At 43.2% G+C, this 25,785-nt stretch overlaps 1 protein-coding gene and 1 long non-coding RNA gene across 5 annotated transcripts in view; one reads left to right on the plus strand and one right to left on the minus strand.

The window, feature by feature from the left end:
- Window positions 1–6,879: 6,879 nt before the first annotated feature.
- On the minus strand, window positions 6,880–11,845 carry LOC309328965. Of its 3 annotated transcripts, none has more exons than XR_014150961.1 (3): window positions 11,762–11,845; window positions 8,669–10,266; window positions 6,880–8,133 (listed from the first exon to the last, which is right to left on the minus strand). It is a non-coding gene; the product is annotated as an uncharacterized lncRNA (long non-coding RNA). The 3 variants fall into 3 exon arrangements; XR_014150962.1 differs by lacking the exon at window positions 11,762–11,845 and adding an exon at window positions 11,001–11,526; XR_014150963.1 differs by lacking the exon at window positions 11,762–11,845 and adding an exon at window positions 10,615–11,526 and having other exon boundaries at window positions 8,669–8,717.
- USP3 (ubiquitin specific peptidase 3) overlaps window positions 11,714–25,785 on the plus strand; it is a 44,749-nt gene continuing 30,677 nt past the window's right edge. For both annotated transcript variants that reach the window (XM_081839031.1, XM_081839033.1), the window contains exon 1: window positions 11,714–11,837. In XM_081839031.1, coding sequence (XP_081695157.1) covers window positions 11,747–11,837 — 91 coding nt within the window. In that variant the 5' untranslated portion in view covers window positions 11,714–11,746. The remainder of the gene's footprint in view (window positions 11,838–25,785) is intronic.

Here is a 25,785-nt window from a genome sequence, read left to right on the forward strand (position 1 = left end):
GCTAGGCGACCATAGACTACATCTCTAGTTTGATTGCTGCTCTTCTTAAGGGCATTTTAGCCTTGAAAACCCACCACATTGTGAAGCTCCTGTTCAGTCACAAGAGCTAGAGTCCCGTTTTAGCAAGGAGGGAGGGAGGGAGGGGCTGCTCAGTGCAGAAAAACCCTCTGTGTTTGCATGCAGGACCCCTTATTGTTGGTGTCTGCTGAGTTTTTTGTTCTTGGGATAAGACAAAAGGCAGGTGGTGGGTCAGGAGGAGTTTGGATTGGGTTGACCTTCCTGTTAACATAGTGCCCGGGCCAGGCTCATTTCTAACCAGCCACTTGAATGCAGGTAGTGTTGGCAGGTTGGCCTGGACTGTAGTGAATTAGGTGGGAAGAAAACTGGGTTTGTACATTTTGGCTCCGTGTTTTAGGAAGAACCAAGAGAGAGGTTGCATTATTGGTATCCTGGAGTGCCAACTCTTCCCAACTGGCTTAAACATAGACTGAGGGTCTTCTTTCTTAGACCTAAGAAATGGTTCCTTTCTCTCAAAGGCTCTTTTGAGGATTCAGCTGGTGATTCACCAACTAGGACATAGTGCATCTATGTACACCCAGGCAGCTCAGCTGTGTGCAGAGGGGAAAGTTAGCACCCCTCTCCAATCACAGGGGTTCTGTGTATCAAGTTAGGGTCGCTAGGAAGTGCTGTAATGATTTTGCCAAATGTCGGGTCCTGGGGATGTGCGAATTCTCCAGAGATGGGGGTGTGGTCAACATGGTTTCTAGTTTTGGGCCAAAAGGTCTGTCCCTGTCCGAAAGGATGGGATAAATGGAGTGGACTGTGGATTTAAGAGAGTTCTAGTATAATATGTTTCTATACTCAGTGCTAAGGCTTGCACAAATGACTATGTGAGCCATGTAGGGCCCCATTTTAGACAGGAGGACCACAATAGAACCTTCTCCCAGTTCTTTTGCATGGCAATCTGCATCTGGTGCTAATAATTCAGGCCAGGTGGCTTTGAGCAGCAGATTACTGGACACAGCCAAGCACAGGAGAGGCAGGTAGTTTGGGGGAGTGCACGTAACACATTTGGGAAGTTGGTGTCCAGCTTCTCTCCTGGTCATCAACCTTTCCTTAGACTTGGTGGAGGAAGATATGACTTCTAGAGACTGGGAGGTGAAAAGATTGAGAAGGTGGACAGTGGTGCCTCTACTCAGTGCCATTCAGTATGCTTCTCCCACAACAGAACTGAGCATGTGGATACAACATTGAGATTTGGTGGGACCACAACATTCCCTTGCTTGGGTTCCTGCAACAACTGGTGGGTCTGTTACAGATTTTAAATTTTATTTTTAATAACAATAAGGTCAAGGCAGTGAGGTGAACTTCTGGGTGCTAAAATCTATATTCAGTATGTCTTCCTGCTTGCCAAGTCTTCGGACTGAAAAGGCCAAAGTAAAAAGCTTTAGATTCTGAGCAAAGGGGCTGCATGAATGACTAGATGCTTTACAAATGGTGACCCAAAACTTAATGTGGCTTTCATTTGACATTTCCACGGCTTTTCAAAAACAAACAGCAAGGGAAACCTAGTCCCACAGCCAAGGCACCTTTGCCTTTTTATAGCAGGGAGCAAAATATGGGTGGATGCTGAAAGGTAGACCAAGTTATTCATTTAAGATTTGGGGCTTCTGGCAACTGTTATTACTAAAGTGTTGCTTGGTTAAAAATGGGCTTTGATGAAAGGCTTGCTGTGTGGGTCGGCTGGAACTCTCAAAGGAAGGGATTCTGGCACCTGACTGTGCTGAGGCATGGGAGGTGGCCAGGAAGACTCCCAATATGGCTGGTTTGCTCATGAGCACAAATGGACATTGTTTCAAGAAACAGAGCTCTGTGAACAGGAAAGACACATTCTTCATAGTCACTGCAAGTAAAATAAATTGCTCTAACTGGCCACAGTTCCGCTTATTCAGATGAATGGGTTTGAGTGTCCTTAAATCTGTTTAAGGACACTCAAACTCATTCGTTTGAATAAGCTTATGTGTGTTCAATAGTACTGGATTGTGGCCATTCTGTTTATCTGATATTCTTTTACTGAGCCCACTTTTACTGTTCTTTAAAAGTCTCTAGCTGCCTCTGATCCTGGTATATCACCATCCCTATTTCTCCCTATTTTTACATTTCACAATCATCATCATCATCATCATCATGATGTCAGGGGCTAGCACTGTAATTCTTTAGGGTTCAGTTCCATACCCTGGGTTGAACCCTGGTGTTTAGCACGTCAGTGTAAGGTGAATGCGCGCTTGTATATTTCACTCAGTACAGCTGCACACGTATAACGTAAGGAAGTGTGATAGCATTTTAGAAGAGCCAGCTCTAACTTTATACAGAGTAAGATGGCTGCTGGGGTGCAAGGAGCAGCAGTGAGGTGTTGGGAGACAGAGCCGTGTGTCCCATTCTCCCTCAGGTACTGTGGGGGTTGCTGTCCTGTTGCCAGCATTGAAGATTCAGCAACCAATTAGACAGTTCACATTTTCTTCAATGCAGAAAACAAGCACCCACTTCTCTTTGGAATCAGTAAAGGAGGAGCACATAGCATGCAGCAGACAGTGGAGTAGAAGAGAAGAGCCCGGCTGCAAATCTTGACATGGCAATGGGGTGTATACAAGGGCATCCCTATTTGCATCCATGAAGCGCTGGAGGAGAGATGCAGGTTTAGGATATATTGGTTTTGGCACAGGTGTTCTGTGAAAATCGAGCTAAGACTGATTCTTTTTTAGAACGTGTCTTGACTTGGAGAACTGAGTGGTTTCAACTCCATTGGAGGAATGTCTCGCTAGCATTTGATTCATGTAAGGTGGATATAGTCCAGCTGCTGCCATAATCAACTGGGCTGTTGTCCCATGGATCTCCAAAGCACAATGTGGTTTCTTATCTGTTGTGCTGTCATGGAATAGTGCCTGGTCTTCTGGCAAAGGTACTGTGGCCCAGCAAGTGTTTACTGATGACTACAGCAAGGCTGAAGAGTCTGCATTGCAAGGTTAACCACAGGGAAGGACCTCCATTAGTGTTCTCTTTATTCTGATCTCCAGCTAGCCCCCTTTCCCCACCCCACAGATCTTTCTGCACCCCATCATGCTAGTGACAACTAACACTCTCTTCTCTTTGCAGCCTCTCTTCATTTTTCTCTCCACCCCCCAATCTCACAAGTCTCTGCATGCTTTAGGAGAAATGTCCTAATGGCAAGAGTTGTCCAACGCTAAGTTGCCTGACTGCCTTGGGAGGTGGAGATAATTACTTCACTTGAGGTAATTAAAGGGAAGCTAGGCCAGAGATGCTGTAGTTGCCTTTCTACTTTGCAGACCCTTCACTGAGGAAGGGGCTTGGACTAAATGTCCCTTCCAATGCTGTACGATTCTGTGTTTCCATCTGGAAAGTGCTGCCAACTTTATCCGGCACCCCTGGATCCAGAGAGAGAAGCAGCAATGCAGACACAGGCATGCAGGCATTCTCCCACCCCACTCCCACATTAGGTGGGCTTAAGCAGCCCTTAGATGTTCCCACAAAGATGTGAGAAAGGACTGCAGATTCAAGGGGTCCTCAGAATGGTGCCAAACCCCCCTCCAAAAAAAACCCCACACACGTAGGATGAATGCAAGCTGAGCGGGCTCATGTTCAAAAGAGGCACCATTACTGGAAACACCCGGGAACCTGGTGGGGAAGGCTGTGAATGGTGGCACGGCTGGGTTGGACCAGTGAGGCCCTTCCAAACCCCTGGGTGCCTCAGCCAGGGCCTGACTGAGGATTTGAGGACGGGGTTGTAACTGGCCTGCCTTAGCACTAGCAGTGTCAAATGTTTCAAACACAATACAGGGAAGAGCTGACTGATGAGTTGGCTAAACAAAGAATTGAACCAACACAGTCCATGCTGGCAGCCCCTGTGGTTTACAAGGAACACATGGCTACAAAAATAGCACCGTCTGTAAGAGTATTTTGGCAACAGTTTTGTTTAGGATAGAGGAAAAGTGACCGAGTTTGTATATAGGTGCAACTCAGCCAACTAAATGGCTGGTGTGTGGTTTTTAAAGGGAATGCAACATTCTTCTGTCTGTCTTGAATATTTTGGGTGCTCTTTACAGCATGTTGTACACTGAAAGAAAATTATATGAAAATGATGTACCGGTGGTATCCAAAATGTTATAGAACAAGTTGGTATCCAAAATGTTATAGAAAAGTTATCCAAAATGTATAGAACAAGCACCAATATTTCTTAGAAGTGCAAAGAAAGGGAGGGTAGCTTTTATCATATGTGGTGGTCATGTAAGATAACAAAGTCTTTTTGGGAATTGATATATAATGAATTGAAAAAAAAATGTTTAAAATAACATTTGTTAAAAAACAAGAAGCATTTCTATTAGGAATTAAAGGTTCCGATATCCCCAAAGACCAGAAAATATTATTTATGTATGTGACAACAGCTGCAAGGATGCTACTAGCCCAAAGATGGAAAGAACAAACAGTACCAAGGAAGAATGGCAAGTTAAATTGCTGGAATATGCTGAAATGGCAAAACTGACTGGGAGACTCAGGAATCAAGAAGATAATGTCTTTAAAAAAGAATGGGAAAAATTCATAACTTACTTAGGAGACCATTGAATGAATGAAACTTTATTTGCGTCAGCCATAAGCCATAGCAACAAAAGAACATTGCAATATACACAGAACAGAAATAAAAAGGCGATGATATAAAACACAGATTATATAAAACACAAATAGTGGATCTTATTCTGATTGCCCCAGCTAAAAACCCTGCAACCTTTGCTGTTACCTGCTCATCTTGATCTGCCAAGAGAAAGGACACTGTGGCAGTGGTTGGGTGACCCGGAATGGACAATAAAAGATGGGTGATAATCTCATTCCTCAAGTCTTTATAAAGAGTGCAAGTCAGAAGGGCATGCGCCACCGATTCGGTGCTGCCATCTCCACAGAGACATAAGCGTTTTTCGTGTGGAATCTGTTGGAATTATCCCTCAAGTACTGCCAAGGGCAATACATTCAATCTTGTGAGAGTAAAAGCACGTCTATATTTTGGAATTGCTAGGTTATGCAGATAGGGCGCCAGAGAATCAAAATGGGAAGGTGGATTTATGGCATGCCTTTCTCTGGTGTCATTACAGATAAGGAGTGAGCTGTACATAGCAAACAAGCAAAGGGGAAATGGGAAATGGCTGCTGAGCTGCACCCTCCATTGTGAGGCCTGAGGTGATGATGATGCCTCTCCAGCTGCTGTTATTGGCTGTAGACATCCTGTGATGTCACATAAGCACATGGAAGCTCAGTGGATATACAAAAGCAGCCCAAGGGGAAAGCCCAAGGCAAAAGCTTGAAGAGGACACAGTGGACAACAGCTGTGTTATTCAGTACTTGGTGGTCTCCTTCCGCATGGAGGTGAAGTGGCAAATGGAAGGAGGCCATCATCCATCAATAAGATGCTGTGGAGCAACGAGAAGGTAAGTGCACCTGCTGAGCAGGACCGTGGCTTGAAAGTGGCAGATATCCATGGTTGGTAGCTGGTAATGGACCCGGCAGAAGCTGTGATTAGCATGCGGAAGCCTGGGATGCCGCAGGCTGAAGGAGGCTGAAGTTTGTGCATGAAATTCACCTTCAGAAGGCCATTGACAAAAGCTGTGTGGATATTTGTGGGTTGACGCTGGGGCAAGTATGAATGGAGAGATTGGACATAGGTCACCCACCAGACATGGTATGCCTGGGAATTGCATGTTCAGATAGCGGTGTAGGCTGCCCTCCAGGCTCTGGGTGAATGAACCACTGGATATTCATGGGTGGAAGCCAGCAGAGGTTGGCAGGCTGGCCAGTGGAGGTGGCTGAATGATAACTGTTGAATGAGGGCCATTCCCCTCACCATATCTGTGTTTGCCTTTCGTGGATGCTACAAGCCGACGAGGCTTTCCCCGAAAGCAGCAATGAAGGGAACAGCAGAGCTTAAGCAAGCCATCTTTTACTTCTAAATCAAGGTATTTCTAAATGCATCTAAGTAACATTCATGACATTCCCCTTTCCAGTACCAGGATGGGAGGCCGTGCAGATGCATCCCTAAGCAGTTGCCACTGGCTACAAACTTCCTGTGATGTCACAAATGGACAGGGTGGCTGAGAGGGAGGAGGAAGTTACTAGTGGGAGGTGGCTGGGAGAAGTGAGAAACCCCAGTAGAAGGTTCAGGGGCAGTTGGGGTAGGTAGGCAGGGCCAGCTGGATATGCATAAGTTGAATATGGGCTGACTCCCTTCTGACTACTTGCGTTGCCAACATTTTGTTCTCTCTCTTTTTTTAAAAAAAATAGTATTTATTCAAATTTTAAAGATTACAAAGAGAAACAATAAAAAACAAAAAAACAAAAATAAAAAAGACATAAAAAATACAATTAAAAAAACAGATCAAACCTTTACATAGCTTTCTTTCCTTTACTTATTTCCTTGACCTCCTCACACCTCCCTTTTTTGTATTCTAGTTCAGTTAGATGTTTCAGCAAATCCTTTCCAGCTTTGTTTTTATCCTAATAATTTATCTTAATATACTGTAATTCTCGTCTTTCACCAATTAATAAATCAATTTTAACCTAATCCTTTATATCATTTCTGCTAAAACCACATTACTTCATTCCAACAACCTTCTAACATTCCTTAATTTTGCAATGTTTCTGTAAATAAACTTTAAATTTTTTCCAATCTTCTTCCACCGACTCTTCACCTTGGTCTCGGATTCTGCCAGTCAATTCCGCCAGTTCCATATAGTCCATCACTTTCATCTACCATTCTTCCCGGGTGGGTAAATCTTGTGTCTTCCAATACTTCGCGATGAGTATTCTTGCTGCTGTCAACATTTTGTTCTCTCAGGGCTCCTGTACCTGTCTTGCCTAGATCGCAAGTAATTTTGAGAGAATCAAAGCAACATAAAACAATGCAGGCATTTAGGAAATTACACATCGAAAAGCTCAGCAAAATTCCGAAGCGGGAAAGGAAACTCTCAGATCTTTGCCTAAATCTTCTAAAAACAATTGCATAGCTGCTTTCTCAAATGCAGCTCCAATAACCAGTATGGGTTGACATTTATTTGTGCAAAATGCTCTGCACAACTGCCAGCAAATTAATATATTTTACATAATTACTATTAAAGATACATATGCAGAAACAGCCGTGTGCACCTTGGTAAGAGCCCCAGCCCTTTAATGGTTCCTGCATTTCTGCAGAGCGCCAAAAACTGTGCTGGAGACCATTGTGAAGAAATAAAAATGTTAGCTGGACTTGTAAAGAAATGAAAAATAAGGATAATTTAGAGCGATGAAAACTGTGGAGAACGTAATGATATGTAGTTTTAGAAAAATTATGTTAAGGACCCTTGCAGGGGGTGGGGGAAAGTCATGGGATTCAGAGAATCTCATATATGGATATAGTAAAAGTTTTTTCTTTTTATTATTTTGAATTTGTTCTTGTAAAAAAACATTTTTTTTTAAAGAATATTTTGGGTGCTCTTAAAAATGCCAGTCAGAAACTGACCCAGAGTCAGAAACTGAGTGCTTGATGATGACCTGGATCTCCTCTTGGCCCAAGACCTGGGAGAGCAGGCAGGGCCCCCTGTTGCTAGCCTTGAAGACCCTATGAATTTTTTTTTGGGGGGGGGGGCTCCTTAGGGCCGCCTCCAGAGGATCCAATCTAATTGTCAACAGATTCCCAGCACATTTAGATGGAGAGGCTGAGCCACACACCCCCAGCCCTCAAGAATGCAGATGGAGAAAGGTCCAAGCTCAGGCTGCAAGTCCATGACAAAATCCATGCCTGAAAGCCCAGTTGCTATGTTGCTCCAGAATAAAGGACTGCTCATGAGTAAGGGTTCTTCTCAGGAGGAAGGATTCTCTGCTGCTAAGGTTGAGGATAGGTGGTCCCTCCTTTGAGCCACCTGGTTGCTGGAAAGGTAAGATCTCTGGCTCCTGAGCATAGCCAGGACAAGGACACCCACTTGTCATCATCAGATTCGGAATGAATTGTATCAACAACAGTTTCTAGGCAGTCCCTGCAAGTGCGCACTCTCAGGAGAAAATGCTGGAAACCACGAGAAGCTTCCAGAAGAGTGTTACCTGTGATGCAAATTTGTGAGTTCACAAAACACAGCCTATCACTCAGTTGGTTAACATGTGTGTCACTAAAATGTCCCCTCAGTGAGCATTTCAATTTCAAGCGTTCTGATTATTTCTATTTTTAGTTAAGTATTTTTATTTATTAACTTGATGGGGGAGCAGCTGCCCCCTGGCTACACCCATGTTCTGGTTCTCTAACTGTGAAACCTGGCTCTTTTGACTTACACTTAGATTTGATTTCCTCAGTTGCTTAGTCCTAGGCTGTCTTCTCTCTTCCTTTATTAAGATGATATCTTTTTCATTTACCTTCCCAGTTACTTAGAATACTGTGTAAAACAGGCATAGGCAAACTCGGCCCTCCAGATGTTTTGGGACTACAATTCCCATCATCCCTGACCACTGGTCCTGTTAGCTAGGGATGATGGGAGTTGTGGTCCCAAAACATCTGGAGGGCCGAGTTTGCCTATGCCTGGTGTAAAAGCTGATTATCAGAACAGAATATCTGAAAGAGTATTCCAAAACCAGAAATTTCAACTTACCAGTTTTCAATCACTTCAGACCATCTCGTTTTTCATGGGTTACCACTGAAAGATGCAGAAATAACAGCAATGCACAAAGAATTAGTTTGTTGTTAAGTGAAGGCACTTCAGTGTCTAAAAAAAGTATGAGTTGTGGTGCCCCCTGGTGCTCAGCAGTGGAAATAGTATGGGAGAAAATGTATTTTCTTTGGAGACCAATGCCCACAGCTACCATGCTTGAAAGGCTTCAAAATTAAGCTGCTGGAACCGAAGGTCCTCTCCTCGGTGTTATTTCAAAAGGTCACTTCCTCCGCTGTGATTGTATTGGTTCTAAATATACATCACTTTCCAACAAAAAACTACCCAAGGCAGTTTAATGGGGGGGGGGGGTTGTAGCTCAGTGAGAAAACACTTGCTTTGCATGCAAAAGGTCACAGCTACTCCAGGTAGGTCAGCATAATTGGGTGGGTGGGAAATCCCTGTAATGGAAGGGGAGGCAAGTAGAAATCTCTTAAGCCTTATTTATTTATTTATTTTTACACAAAAGTGCCTTGCGCAGTAGGCCAGTTACACTAAAAAGACTGTCCAGTAATGCTGGACCCCTACAGCGCCCTCTAACAAAGATGCATTTTTGGACCCTAAGCAAATATTTAACCAGGGACCCTGAGATAGCATCTAGTATACTTTCTCCAGGGCAAAACAAAACTTCATCAACATTGCTCTCCGCTTATAAACAACCAGCTCTCTGGATCTGAGCAACCTGCATTTCTTTGGCATCCCCTTCTGTAGCATGAACCAAGTGACTTACGTTCATGGGAGATTTTACATTAATCCTGCAAGCCTGCAACAATATTTGCAAGATCCCAAAGCCAAACTTTATGTAGTTTATTAAGAATGAAGAAGAAAGGAAGATGACACCCTCCTGGTCAGCGTCTACATTGAAGTTCTAAAGTCTGACCCCATCCGAGAGATTTATATAATTTGAACCCTTAGCTGGCTGGTCTAATATCTAAATTCCTCCCACCTGTTAAGCTAGTCCAAAATACAGGGGCCAGCATACTTAATTAACTCTGCAATTGCACTACTACTGGCAGGCACTCAGCCTCTAGCCGGGCCATGTGGATCTTCCCAAACCCTGCTGCTACTTATTATTAGAGCACAAACAGTACATCAAAACAATAAAGCAAACCAAAAACTGTTGACAACCCCAAAGAGATTGTATCAATAAGCAGTGAGGTGGTTGGCATTCATTTGTCCCAAGAGACAATGAAGCGTGCCTCCAGGGGTGAAGCCAAAACACTGTGTTAGCAACACTGAAGTGAACTCCCTGGGGCTCAAGCCTGGGCAGTGCGTAGGAAGGTCCTGGGCTGTCTGGACATCAGTCTCACTGATGTGGTCCAAAGGAAAGCAGAACAATACATTTGGCTGCAATAGTTGTTGGACGGAGGCATCCAAGAGGCCATTCAACTGTCTTGGTGACTCCACTCCATGTAGTGTTTACTCCCCAGCCTTTTTTTCTCTCCTGAAAATATCCCAAAAGGCATCAGAGGTTTCAGATCAGATTTTCCTTCTCCTAGATTGGCAACTTTCCCAGGTTGATGAGTCGCATTTCTCCCTAAGCAATGAGGAAGAATTGTATAAACCAATTGACCTATCTCCTCTAAATACAAAATTTTCCCGGCATAGGTTTCCCTTACAATTGATTACTGTACTTCAAGACTTGATTACTGCAATGAGCTTCCCTTGTGCTTGATCTGTAAGCTGCAGTTTGTGCAGAATCACTTCAAAAGAAAACTTTTATAAAGTAATTTTTAGATGGTACTTGACCCCCACTATGCTCAAACAGTGTGGCATAGTGGTTAGAGTGCTGGATTAGGACCTGGGAGGCCAAAACACAGATCCCTATTCACCCATGAAGCCCACTTGGTGACTTTGGCAGACACTGACTCTCGGCTTAACCTACCTCACAGTGTTGTTGAGAGGGTGAAGTGTGTAGGCTAGGTTGACTTCTTTGGAGAAAAGGAGGGATATAAATGTAGTAATAAATAAAATCATAAAGTCATATTTGTCAGGGTTCAAATGATGTGTGTTGTGAAGAAATGCAAGTGGGTGTCAGGCACACTTCACTGGGGACATCATCAGCAACAAAAATGCTTGTTTTTGTGCCTTCTGCTCAACCCCTTTCATTGATCTGTTTTAGTAGCTAAATTATTCAGCTGCTGTTTTCTACTTTTAGTAACCTTAATTACTAACTGGATTTTACTGCATTTTAAACTGTGATTGTTTTAAGTTGTTTTGTTGTGCATGTGTTTGCGTGTGGGAAATGTGTTGATAATCATTTTCAGCTACCATTATAAGGCGACCACTAGGCAGCAATTGCGGAAATTAATAATAATTTTAAAAGGGAAAAGTCTGGTGGCGATGCCTTCATCTCAGGATTAGCGCAAGGCGGCAGCCATGGCAACGAGGACACCGCGTTTTCTGCTCCGCCCCCTGGCGGCGAAAGGGGGAACAGCAGGAGCTACGTAGAGCCGTCGCTGGGAAAGCCGAACTAGGCGGTGGGAACACAAACCCGGAGCCTGGATTCCTGGGCGAAGCGAGTGATGGGGGAGGAAGGGGCGGGGCCTGAGCGCCCTCAAACTCCCCGAGAGACAAAGCCAAGAGCCGCTCATTTCCGGTTCCCATTCGCGCCACATAAACAACACCAACAGGCCGAGCGGGGAGCTGCTCTAACTAAACTCTGCCTTTTGGGGCCGAGGGCTCCTTTCGCCTCGCCTTCCCGTAACTACGATTCCGGAAGCTCCGTGAGGCGGCGGCGGCGGGAGCTCTCGAAGTTGGGGGGGTTCGAGTGGTCCTCCGAGACTGGGACTTCGCCTTGAGACCGCGATGGCGGCCGGGCGGCTCGAGGGTTGCCGGGCGCTGAGGTGCCGGCCGGCGCAGGCGCAGTAGCGGCGCTACCCCGCGCGCGCGCGCGAGAAAAGGCGGAGCGAGCGCTCCTCTCCGGGCCCCGGCCTGCCCCCGCCCCCCGCCCCCCGCCCCCGCGCTCAGTCCCGGCCTGCGCTTCGCCTCGCCCGCCTCACGTCGCCGCCGCCGCCATGGAGTGCCCTCACCTCGGCGCCAGCGTCTGCCTCGCGCCCGACTCGGCCAAGTTCCCTCAGGGATCGCCCTCCTCGTGGTGCTGCAGCGGTGAGTGGGGGGGGGGCCGGGGGGGGGCTGACAGGCACCTTCATCTTCCTCGCTCCCCTCCCCTCCCCCTCCCCCCCAACCCCGCTCTCCTTTGTTCCAGGGACACGTCCAGGCCCTTCGCCCGCCCGGCTTTACTGAAACACCCGTCTCTCTCCAGCCCCCCCCCCCCACTCACCGACAACAAAAAGATCTCTGGGATCTCTGAGACCCCCTCTCTTGAGTCCGCCCTCTCCCCCCCCCACCTTCTTCCCCTCCACTGCTGCTTGAGGGGCCTTCGCTTTCTCTCCTGGCTTTGCCTCCTCTTGCCCCTCGCCCCCCCAGAGCAACAAAGCGAGGGGGGGGGGACCCTTGACAGGCTCTGCCTCGTGGCCGTGGCCTCACTTTCCCTGTTCTGTGTAAGATTTCCTGTTCCTCTTCTTCTTATCCCCTCCTGGTGAGACTCCGCATTCAGATTCTGCACTCCTGATCCCATTAAATCATTATCTCTCATCTCTCGGTATTCTCCCACTGACTGTCGTGTGCAAACAACAGTGCATCTCCTTTTCGTTATACTAGGCTGCCTCCTTATATAACTTCCCACCCGAAATCCTGAGCTTCCTTCTCATTTCCTTTGTGGCCTATGGTCCACTGATGCTAGGGCTGGGGGGGGGGGGCGAGGAAAGGATGCCTGCAAGAGGAGCAGGAAGTCTTCGATTTCAGACCCTTTCTCAGCAGGGGACCATCCTGGGCCTTTGCTGGAGATGTTGGAGGGATCACATTTTCTACTCTTTTTAGAAAGATGGATCATTTGCAGCACTCCTACCTCCCAAAGCTCAGGATATGTAGTTTTTGCATTCATCTATCCGTGAATGTTTTTGCAGGCCTCATTTTACTCCTTCCCATTTTGTGGGCTCAGGAATGCTTGGCCTCTACAGTTCTGCCTAGCTTGTCTTACTTTCTTAGAGAGGGAAGTCTAGCAGATGTGATCCTGACCATGTGCTGGCAGGCAAGGCATTTTCTTGGAGAGAGGAGGTGGCCAAGGGGTTCGTTGTCTTCAAGTGGGAAAGAATGCAGAAATTTCTTTCTAGCTTCTTTGTTCCAGTGAGAGAGCAGTAGCGAGAAAAACAAAACCCACCAAAGAGGAGGCTGAAGAGGCTGTGTTGCTGTTGCTAACTTTGCTGCCTGGTCTTCGACTGACTAGTTGGTTGGTTGCTGAAGAGGCTGTTTGTGTTTAATGTGCTCGAAGGTGCCTCTTGTATTTTTGAATTTAGGCCATGTCAGTGAACTGGGCCACAGTATGCTGGAAGGTGGATATAGTGCAATAAAACATATGGGGAGGGAAAGTTTCAACAGGAAATGCTGGGTAATTTGATTCCTCTGTGTGTACACATGGCCTCAGTCAATATTTACATAATTGAGATGTGTGTTGTGGTGCAAATGTAAGACTTTCCATGTTTGGCCTTTTGTTCATTTCATGGTGGTAATAAACATTGAGACACTTGCTTTACATTTTCAGTACGCTCATGGAAACAGAGTACTGTATGTTGTGTTTAGTTATTTCACTTTGAGTTCTTTTCACCTTTCCAGTAGGAAGTAAATCAATAGTAGGGTGTTTTACAGTGTTTCAGCTGTGCTCTTGTAACTTCTCTTTTTCTCTAAAATGTCTGAGTTGTACTTGAAAAGCCTCTCTTTTGAATTTGCAAAACTCAGTCGGAGTTTTGCAGTTCAATTGGTTGTGGATTGCATCTTGTCACTAAAGTGAGGAAACCTTGCTAATGTTGTTTTCTGAGGTTTCCTTCTATGGAGGAAAAGCTACATGGCTGCTCTTAAGTGTGGTGTTTGTGTTTGAGAGAGGCTGTTAGCTTGCTTGAATCTCCTGTGCAACTCCATTCTGGAGCTAAGGTGTGGTAGGTACTGCTGCTGCCTTTGGCTAAACCAGTTATATTACTCTGTAAAACATGCAGTGTTAAAGCAGAATTTATTATACTATGTGATGTTGCAGGAGAACTAAAGTGTAAATGAAAGCACTGAAAAAGAAAACAACTTTGAGAAATATGTTTACAAACTTAGTCATAAGGGGCGTATCTATTAGCTCAGGCAAGCAAATCTGTTAGGCAAGATCACTGGCACGAAGTTCCTCTTCCTCAAGGAAGGTCAGAAAGATAACATTACCAAAGGTGAAGGTAGTAAAAAGTATCAGTGTCAGTATCTTGCAGATTATAAAAGTATACAGTGGTACCTTGGTTTAAGAACAGCTTAGTTTATGAACAACTTGGATTAAGAACGCTGCAAACCCAGAAGTCGGTGTCTTGGTTTGTGAACTTTGACTTGGAATAACAACATGTTTTGCTTCCTGTTGAGTGTGTTCCATTTGTAAATTGAATCCACCGTTGCTATGGGAAAGCACACCTTGGTTTAAGAACAGACTTCTGGAAGGGATTAAGTTCATAAACCAAGGTACCACTGTACTGTGAGCTGTCTTTAGGGCCTGACAAGCTAGTTGTCTGCATGGAAGTGTTACAGGAAGCCATTTGCAAGGGGCAAGTAAGTCTAAGGTTTGTATAAATATCCTGACAATGATTTGGGGGAATTTGCTGCAAAATTGAATTAGTTTGGAAGATGTTACAATTGCACCCTAAAGAGTACAGTTGAAGTTGCTGTTTTGCTGAGACAGGGCCAGATACATCTTTGTCTATTGTATATGTAAATTAACATAAGTGCACTTACACAAATGCAGGAATGTTTTACAGGATGCCAGAGTTTTTCCATACGCTTTGTTTGATAAAGCTCCCCTCTCATTACCACCTTCCCCTTCCTTCAGTCTCAGGAGCTTATGATGTACTGTATTGCAATGTGAATTTCCAATAGACTCCTCCCTCTCTCTCTCTCTCTCTCTCTGTGTGTGTGTGTGTGTGTGTGTGTGCGCGCGCATATGTATGTGTGGTTGTTACACTCCTTTGGGAATACCCTGCTGAACAGAGTTCAGCAGAGGAGGACAGGAGTTATTTTTATTTATATAATATACTATAGACATATAAAGGGAACAAGTGTGGGAACTTTCCCCCTGTCTTTTTGTGTTTTGTATTAGAATTATACAAGATGACAAATAATATATTCTGGGCTGGTTTGTAAACATTTCTAGTGAAAACAATTTTTCTGCCTATATTGGATGTCATTAATTGGGCATTCTCTTTCTCTGCTACTGCTGTTCTTATAGTGAGACAGTTACAGATAGGTAGCCGTGTTGGTCTGCCATAGTCAAAACAAAACAAATTCCTTCCAGTAGCACCTTAAAGACCAACTAAGTCAGTTCTTGAAGTGTGCATGCACACGAAAGCTCATACCAAGAACTGACTTAGTTGGTCTTTAAGATGCTACTGGAAGGAATTTGTTTTGTTATAGTGAGACAGTAATTTTAACCTCTGCTGTTCTTAATTCTTATTTTTTGCTGTTTCTTTATGGTTGTATTTTACTGCTTTTTAAAGCATTCATTATAATTGCTCTAGTGCTGTTTTTAGATTGTAATGAATTTGTGATTTTATCTTGTTTTAATTCTACTTCATATGACATTTAGAGAACTATAATTGAGTTGGGAATCTAAATATAGTCAATAAAGTTAATGAGCACAGTTGTGACTTCATTCCTTGGCACTGTTTGGTGATGCTGTACTTATTCCTCATTTTTGTGGTGTTTAGAATAAAGCTTTTGTTTAACCGGAGGCCTCCAAATTATGTCCACTGATGAGACTCGCCATGGGATCCACCTTCTGGCCAGTGTTAGAAACTGAGATATGAAAGCTAGAAGCTAAATGGCACCTTAAACCTAGATTATAGGTGCAACAATGAATGTCTAGGTGCGCTTTTTAATAACAAGAATACAAAGCTGAAAATGAATGAACTGCAGCTAAAATATTGTGTTCATTTTTCACAAGGTCCAGTCCTCATCTGAAGACTGCAAAAAACCAAAAACAAAGCCATGCTTCCCCTGCTGGCCCCCCTGATATTCTTAAGAGGGTCTCTTCTCCAGTCTTCAGAGAGCGGCTGGAAGTGGGGAGGCAGAAAAAGGTCCTCCCTTCTCTCCACTCTGCAGACAAGCCATGGATTCTCCCTACACCCTCTTTCCCTCAAATAAATATATCTTTTTGGCACCTCGGGTTACAAGATGCTCAGTAGTACCTCGGGTTACATACGCTTCAGGTTCCAGACTCCGCTAACCCAGAAATGGTACCTCGGGTTAAGAACTTTGCTTCAGGATGAGAACAGAAATCGTGCTCTGGCAGCAGGAGGCCCCATTAGCTAAAGTGGTGCTTCAGGTTAAGAACAGTTTCAGGTTAAGAACGGACCTCCGGAACGAATTAAGTACTTAACCCGAGGTACCACTGTACAGTTAACACATATTAAAGGCCTATACAGCTGATGGTAGAGACACCCACCTTGAGTGTCCTACAATGATCCCACTCCAAAATTTGTTTTGATTTTAAGCATCACTGTGAGAGTCTGAAGTAGATAACACTTTAACATGTGCTACTTAAACCATCATAACTAACTGGCTAGTATATTTAAAATTAAAAGCACGTCATACATTAAAAGTGCATTAAACAAGGCAGCTAAAACCTAAACAAAACATACTGAGTTCAAAAGAAAAGTTTTCAGGTCCCCGATCCATGCATATTTTACTTGAGAGGAAGCCCCATTGAACTCAATTGGGATGTACTTCTGAGTAACAGGTAGATCTAGATCAGGGTTGAAAACCCTTTCCCCCCATAATGGTGTCCAAATTGCTTCTTTTGTTTCTTAAACATTGCATTTTATTGTATTACAGTTTGAATTCCTTAACATTGTAAAGTACAGTGCATTAGAGTTGCTAAACAGAGAAAAATATTTAAATGGTCCACCAAGATACTCAGCAGTTTTCAAGTGCACTGTGGATGGGAGGTTAGAAAACCACCACTCATTCTCCCTAGTTCTCCTTCCATCTCCCACATGTGTGAAATTCCACCCAAGGTTTAATTTCTCCTGTGCAATTAATTCTGTAGACAAGCCCATTCCTCCAGCAGTTTCAGTGAAGGCTGATGGGTGGGGGGAGAGTTTCGTAGCTCTCTTGAGGAAAGAGTGTGAGAGCTTTGCTCCCTGCCCGTTTTCAATGGTTGAGACAAGATGGGAATGAGATGGATGGAGGGAGGAAAAAGGCAGCTGTACTCCTAGCCTAAGGGCAGCCAATCCAAGGCTTCTGAGAGGGAAACACTGCCTTTCTGTAAGGCCAGCTGAGAGGTGGAACCTATCAACTTACCTGACGCTGCAGCAATCTCTTGGAAGTCTAGCGGGAAGGAATTTCTCCTCCCAAACCCTCAGCAGTGGCAGTTTTAATATGAAATATTAGGTGCTTCCAGAGTTCAGAAACTGCTCACATTTATGAAATTCCCTGTTGTAAAATGTGTCTAGAACAATGGGAGTTTCGAACACTGCACCCAGTGAGAGGTAAGTTGGGTGATTGTGCTATTGGCCCACCTCATGGTTTAAGTGAAAATTTGCACCTGAGTCCCCCCCCCCCCCGCACCCAAATTCTAGTCTGAAACTCTCCACTAAGCACTCCCTTTTGCCACTTAGGACTTGCTTGTGTTCCCTATTGGAGAGACTTGCAGTTATAGCAGGTAGCCAATGAGAGAAGCTTTGTAATGCTGCTTGATTTGACTAGGATTGCTGCCAGTGTTCAAAACGCCCATTGTTCTAGGTGGATTTTGCTACAGGGAATTTCATCAGTGTGAGCTGTTTCTGAGCTCTGGGCACAGTACTGCGCCTAAAATTTCAGATTAAAACTGCAGAGTGGAAGGAAAGGAGGACCCTTTTCTGCCTCCCTACTTCCAGCTATTCTCTGAAGACTGGAGAAGAGACCCACTTAAGTATATTAGAGGGGTGGGCAGGGGAAGGAATAGACCATTTGAAAAATGAACATAATATTTTAGTTGCAGTTCATTCATTTTCAACTTTGTATTCTTGTTATTTCAAAAGTGTGCCTAGACATTCCATTGTTGCGCCCATAACATAGGCTTAAGGTGCTATTTAGCTCCTAGCTTTCATATCTCAGCTTCTAACACTGACTGCTGCAGGGCTCAGCAGCAAGCATCCTTCATGAGTAGCCATTTTAACATATGGTAACCATAACAAAATAAAACGATAGTGGCATTTTTGAAATATAGGCATTTCATTGAGAGTATTTGCTGGATCAGTTTACAGGCAGGCCAACTCAGCTCTAATCTCTTGACTAATAACAATGTCTTCAATTATTGTACTGAATATTTATTATGCTTTTTCAATTACGTTTTTAAAATGGGAATATTTATTGTGTTACCAGCTTGACCCACATGGCTTAAGGTTTTTGGCATAACTGGACGTTGCCTGGGAGACTTACTCTCATCTAGACTAGAGTAAGAGTGATTCATTCTGGGGCAGCTGCTGAAGAGGGGTTCTTTGTATGCCTTGTTTTTATCGACTCAGTGTATAGATCATAGGGCTGGAAATATATGTTAGATGCCAGGTTGCCATAGCAATTGAAATTTGGTTCTATTGCAGTGCTTAGAAAACTATTCTGTCAGCTTGTGAAAATCTTTGCACATGTACCCAGTCTTGGTTATAAATGATACCAGAGGATGATATGTACAGGACTTGTCAGTGCAAGTGGTCATAATTCCTTTGTCACAGCAACTGTCTTTTGAAATAAATCATTCTTATTCTTATCTGTTTAACAAAATTTATATACTGCTTGATTCTAAATAGAACCTCTAAGCCATTTACATAAACTAAAACAAACAATGAAAGGCAAACTTAAAACATAATTAAAACCAACTGTTAAACTAAAAGCAGATTTAAAACACATGTCAATTTCTACATGTCAGAATATTTTAATACCTTATTTCATCTTGGCTACACAGAGAAGTAGCTCAGTGATACTGTGGAAAGCTCTGATACAGTTTAGGCACAGTTTATCATGTTTCAGCCAAACCATGGTTTGGTATCCCTACTTAGGTGCTCCTCTCACATGCTCAGATTTCCTCTTATTTGAGAAGCTTTCTATTTGCTGTGATAGCTGAATTGGGAAAACTAGGGCTTCTATAAATGGCAGCTTGCCTCCAAACAAGAACTAGAAAGTAGTTTGAAGTTGAAGTTGAGGTTAATCTTTCATGCAGTCTGGTCATTAGCATAAAATTGCGGTTGAAGCTTTCCTGTAGCGAGCGTGCTGTATGAAAAGGCAGAACAAGCCACAACTAAATGTCAGACCTATACCTTTGCTTCCCTCGTGGCTGGCCCAGTTTTATTAGCAATTTTTTTTATTATGATGCTTGGCATGCATTCTTTATTGTTTATTTTAAATGTTGCATGTGATTTTTATTGTATTGAGTTGTAAGTAATTCTTTTCAAAAATGAGACCCTTAAAGTAATTCAGTGATACTGGAAAATGATCATCCAGCCATAGGTGTGTGCAGGTAAGGATTGCTGCATCAGTGAAATGCTGCTTTATCTTTGTGTTTTGATTTGGCATTCATGCTGCTTTTTAAAACAATTTATTTATTAAATTTTCAAATATACACTTTCCACCTTTAAATATACAACAATACATCCAATGACTTCCCATTTTTTCTTTGTTTTTCCTTGTACCTCCAAAAGTAACTGCATATTCTATTTCTTCCATCTGGTTTCCCCCTTTCCATTATATCTTAATCTACATTATACTGTTGAATTTACAATAATCCTGCTAGTGTTTTCACTTGCTTACAATTGTTTTCCAAATATTCCACAAATAATTTCCATTCCCCTTTATACACACATTCTTATTGTTCTCTTACCTTGCTGGCTAGGCCTGCTAGCTCTGGAGAGTCCATCATTTTCAGTTGCCATTCCTCCTTCTTTGGAACCTCTCCCACCTTCCATTTCTGAGCTAACAAAGTCTGAGCTGCTGTCTTTGCATCCATAAATAGCTTTTTCTGTGCCTTGGGTACCTCTGTCTGTACCATACCCAAAATAAATGCTTCTGGTTTGTTTGTTTTTTGGAATATTCTTGTAAACCATTTTTTTCATTTCATTATAAATCCTTTCCAAAGCATCATTAACTATTCGAATGACCACCCATATATGATAAAACGTTCCTTCTGCTTCTTGACACTTCTAACAGATACCTGTTTCACTTTTAAACATCTTTGCCAATTTACTTGGAGTTAGGTACCATCTATAAATCATTTTCATATAATTTTCCTTCAATGTGCAACATGCAGTAAATTTTAAATCCGTCTTCCATGTGGCAATCATGCTTCAAGGTAGATTAGGGAGGGGTTTGTGGCCACAGTCCAAGTGTGTACTTTCCTCCTCCTCGCTCATAAGTGCAAAAACAACTTTCTGTGTTCTCGCTCAGCCAGTGCTGATATCATCTTGATTACTGAATGGAAACCAGGCCTCATCTGGGTATTTGCATAACTTAAGGGGTATGACATTGGGTTTCATGCTAGGGTGGAGTAGAAGAAAAACAACTTTTAACGAAGCACTTAAAACAGAATAATAAAGAATACATTAATAAGGTATCTTTATTTTTCTGTATCTCATTGGTTCTGTTATATACATTTTCATGATTACTTCAGAATTTCTGGTTACCTGGAAATGCAGGCATGTTTGGTTCCCTGTGTCAACAGATCTTGTTAGTCTCTACGGCTTCAGAAGATAGTCTTGTTTGCTCTTAGTAGACAGGCCAGGTTTGATGAAAAGGGAACTATATCATATACATGAAATAGTAATGTTTATATGTAATAGACTTGAAACTTGGCTGCCATCCGCCTATCTGCGTAGTTGTTTCTCGGGTATTGGCTTAGCTGCTGTGGCTCGCTGCTTAGGGTGACTGTGTCAGCAGTAGAATGTGGAATTTTTCCTGAAGGGATAAGTAACCTTGAAGGCACAGAGTAAAGGGAAAAAGCAACCACTAAGAGAGAAGTTCCAGAGGAAGAAAGTATCTTGCTCATGGGCAAGGAGTTGGATTGCAGGAAGGGACTTGTGAAGTTGGAAGCCAAGAGTGCAGTGAGGTCAGTGGTCAGAGTTGGAGGACAAGCAAAATTCAATCATTTAAACTAGCCAGTTGTTGCTTTAGTGCAGGTCTTTTAGTTGTCTAAGAAAATGACTAATAAGTTCTTGGAGAGTGGTGAGTTGCCTTTAGAAGTGTATTGTTTAAAGCTACCTTGGGCATTATCTTCAGTCTCTTGACTCAGCTGTTCTCTAAAGCGCATTTCCTGTTTGTCTGCTGTTTCATCCTAACTTGACTTTTCTCTTTTCTTGTCTGTGAGTATGGAAGCTACAGATAACTTCTTACTCACCTTCAACCCTCTTTGTACCAGCCTGGGTTTGAATATGATATCTGAGAGGTGGTACCCTGTACATATGGAACGCAGGTGGCGCTGTGGTCTAAACCACAGAGCCTAGGGTTTGCTGATCAGAAGGCCGGCGGTTCGATTCCCATTGACAGGGTGAGCTCCCGTTGCTCGGTCCCTGCTCCTGCCAACCTAGCAGTTCAAAAGCATGTCAAAGTGCAAGTAGATAAATAGGTACCACTCCAGCGGGAAGGTAAGTGACGTTTCTGTGCGCTGCTCTGGTTCGCCAAAAGCGGCTTAGTCATGCTGGCCACATGACCCGAAAGCTGTCTGTGGACAAATACAGCTCCCTCGGCCAGTAAAGCGACGTGAGCGCCGCAATCCCAGAGTCATCCGCGACTGGACCTAACGGTCAGGGGTTCCTTTACCTTTACCTTTACCCAGTACATAGCAGACAAAAACTGAGAAGTTCTTGGTTCGAAAGTCATTGCAGCTGACTAAAAAATGATAGGTGATCTTTGGCAAGCCACTGTGTCATTGCTTCAGCCCCACCCCCCTGCAACATACACATAATAGTGTCTACTCCACAGGGTTACTGGGATAGTTACTGGAATAACATGTAAAGTGGTTTGAACATTTTGCTTTTATGAATTGGTTTATATGCCCCCAAAGTAGCTTGCAACAAAACCAGCTGAGACACAATCAAACAAATGCATTCAAGAAGCAGAATAAGATGGTCAAAAACTTAAGAGCAAATGAGAAGCTAAGCAGAATAAAAAGATCTCAACAGCTCACCTAAAGCTTAGAAAGGAGGGAGCCAACTGAGGGGCAGACTAAATGTTGTTTATAGGGTGAAATATTTTGCTCTTTAAAAATAGAGCAGTTAATTCTTTGCAGGGAATGGCTGTGCCCATTGTGTAAATAAGGAACAAGCATTGCAAACTCACTTCAAGTTACAAAGTTGTAAACAACACTATTCTCCCTCTTCTGTTATGCAATGGCAAATATAGTTTCCACATTCCCAAATTAACAGGATGTTGAAGAAAAGAGACATATGACTCATTTCAGATGGCCTTATGGCATCTCAGATTCTTTTTGGCCAAATCCTTCCTATATGAATGTCTTTCATAATACTTGAGGCCATTCTAAAAATACAGCTGGGTAAAACTGTAGGTAATTGCTGTTGCAGACACTTTAGCTAAAACTTGCAGAACAGTTCTGTTTATTTCTCTTTAATGTGAGCTGTATAAAGACTCCCCTTTTCACACAAAGAAGAGCTTTGATTTTGTAAAATTGGTTTGATATTTTCAACATCTAGATAGATACTAAGTTCACTTTACAGGCATAAGTATATTACTTTGCCTCTGAAGGCTTCTCTGTACCTAGAAGCTGGAGTACTAAGCAGCCAAGCAACTCTGAACAATGGTTTACCTGAATTTTCAGAATTCAGACATCATGCTTGGGTTTTAAGCTCTAATTAGTGCAAACTATGGTTTGGTTGTATGTCTGAGTTGCACCAGCATCTCACCACAGTTATGAAGGCTTATTTTTCAGGAACTATACCTGTATGCCATCAAATACACTAATTGGGCTGTCAGTGTTTGAGAGTGGCTGCATTTTGTAGCTTGCATGGAACTGAACCTAAGATTTCATGCATGGGCATATTTCTTAAAATCTCTCTATTCTAGCATAGAATATAATTGTGATGATAGTGTGGCCCCAAAATGCAATATTTTAGATGTTATGCCGTTATGCCTGGGCTTTGAGGAGTGCTTTGACTCCTTAGGATGTTGGAGGCTGGAGATACAAGAATATAGAGAATCTAATTCAGCACCATCCTCTTGTCGGGAGGACTCGCTTATCTTGTTAATTGCACAGTGAAAGCCTTCCATGGATCATGCAGCCTCTGCTTGTGACCAGCACCTGTTTGCTCCCAGGAGAAAAACTTGTGAAAGATTTACTGGATTGCAAGTGAGCTGGGATTGGGCAAAAATCTTTGACAGAGCTTCTTGTGGCTCTTGTGATTGGAGGGGGCAGAGAGAGAGAGGGAGAGTGCAAATGCAGATAGCTTGCTCCATGGGGCAGGTCCACATGCTCATCATGGGGGGGGGGGGAGGGAATGTAAGGGATCCCATCCCCTTGCTCTCTACTTTTCAACTGAAAAGAACTTCTAATTGCTTTCAATGACTATCAAGTTTAGAGGATTCTAATTGCTTTCAATGACTATCAAGTTTAGAGGATTCTCCCACGGCTTGTAGGTAAGTCTTTCAGTGTCGTATGAGTTTGGGATTCGTGTCTCATCTTGGAAGTCAGACAAGGGAAATAGCTAAGCAATTTGACACTATGATTAGCACAACAGCTCACCTTCTGATGATTTAGTTTAGTGCAAAAGGCAGCCTGTGTGGATTTTATTTTCTTGTTTTCTGTGGGAAGCTATGTGGCTACATTTGGGGGTGGGAGATGTATGGTTATTTAAGTGAAACTCAATAAAAAGAAATTAAAAAAATAAAATCCTAATAAATTAAAAAGTTGGTTATTCCTATTGGGTAATCAGCAAGAATAAAAACCTCACTCCAAATAAGTATTGTATTTAGCTAATTAATTTCTTTAAGCCAGGGATAAATCTTGGGCACAGAAGGATGAAATTATAATAATAATAATAAACTACTATTACTATTACCAACATTACAAAATTCCAGTAGTTTTCTATTCAGTCTTCACCAATACTTGATCAAGCCCTGACCAAGCCTTCACCTATGTCTTGAAGGTGCAAGATCTCTCAGTTAGCAGAACCACATGCTGCAAAGTTTTTCTGAGATGTACCATTTCAAATTACAAGTAAGAATAGCATGTTTGAATACTCTTTCATATAAAAAGCATTTTGCATATATAAAACATGCAAGCTCGGGAAACAGTTGCTTTTTTTTTATACTGTTGTAATGGAGCATTTGAGACAAGTTTTTCCTATTGTCTGGGGATAGGCAATAGCTCAGTGGTAGAGCATCTGCTTTGCATGCAGAAGGTTCTTGGTTCAATCCTTGGCACTTCCAGATAGGACTGGCAGAAATCCTTATCTGGAATCCTGGAGAGCTACTGCCAGATGATGCTTTTGCAGTGTCAGGGAAAATCAGTGGGCTTGTTTGGGTGAAGACTGTAGCACCTTTAATGAAATAGACCCACTGCAGCATTCACCAAGAAGCTTTGGCCACAAAGAAGGTGCCAGACTCACTAAAGAAGGTACTTGATGAAATTGTCCAGATTATTAATTTTATTAAATCTCAAGCTTTGAATTCTAGGATCTTCTCAAAATTGCGTGAAGAAATGGGAAGCCAACCTAAGCAGTTACTTTTACATACAGGAGTGCATTGGCTGTTGGGGGGCAGGATATTGAAGCAATTCTTTGAGTTATGTGATGAAGTACGACTTTCTTTGACAGATTCAAATTTCTATGTGATCAGTTGAGCAACTTTGCATGGTTTTGTATGCTAGCCTACTTAGCAGACATTTTCACATACTTGGAACAATCTCAACAGAAACCTTCAAAGTCGTGATGTGAATATTTTTTATATTGAAGATAAAATTGAGGCAGTGATTTTAAAAATTATGGTTATGGGCAAGCTGAGTAGAAGGTGGCAGCCTCACTAACATCTCAACACTAGAGACATTTCTGGAGGCCACTGACGAAGAATTGATACTGAAAGTAAAACATTACATCACTGAGCACCTGCGTTATTTAGTGACTAGCTTCTGCAATTATGTGCACCAAATCTGGATTACTGCACGAAATCCTGAAAACTTGTGGATAAGGAATCCTTTTGAAGGGTGATGTACAACTAACGGGATGCGGGTGGCGCTGTGGGTAAAACCTCAGTGCCTAGGACTTGCTGATCGCATGGTCGGCAGTTCGAATCCCCACGGCGGGGTGCGCTCCCGTCGTTCGGTCCCAGCGCCTGCCAACCTAGCAGTTCGAAAGCACCCCCGGGTGCAAGTAGATAAATAGGGACCGCTTACCAGCGGGAAGGTAAACGGCATTCCGTGTGCTGCGCTGGCTCGCCAGATGCAGCTTGTCACGCTGGCCACGTGACCCGGAAGTGTCTGCGGACAGCGCTGGCTCCCAGCCTATAGAGTGAGATGAGCGCACAACCCTAGAGTCTGGCAAGACTGGCCCGTATTGTAGCACCCTGCTTGTGGTTAACGCTTAGCTGGAATGAAATATTCAACGCAGCAATAGAGAAATTAAAATAATAATTTATTTGTCAGACAAATAAATGAGAGGCACAGTGGTATATGGTTACCAAGCTCTGGCCTGCCCTCCTGCCATTCTGGCCAGCACTTATATTTCCTTAATCCAGCCCCCTTGCTCCTCCTGTGGCTGCCTCTGTCCAATCAGCCTGGTTGAAATTCCTATTGGCTGTTTGCTAGAACCAATCACAAAAGATACACCCATTTCCCTTCCCTTTTATGGGAAACAAAAAGCTATGTATTCTTCTATCTATAAATGACAAATAAGTAGTAATATATCTTACATGTGTCTCAACAAGGAACCTTAATTACCAGCTCACCTCTTGCCCTCCTTGCCCTATTGTCTTCCAAAACAGATGGTTAATCTAAACTTTTTATCTTCAA

Source organism: Podarcis erhardii (assembly GCF_964252035.2).
Source record: "Podarcis erhardii genome assembly, chromosome: 14".
Taxonomy (NCBI): domain Eukaryota; kingdom Metazoa; phylum Chordata; class Lepidosauria; order Squamata; family Lacertidae; genus Podarcis; species Podarcis erhardii.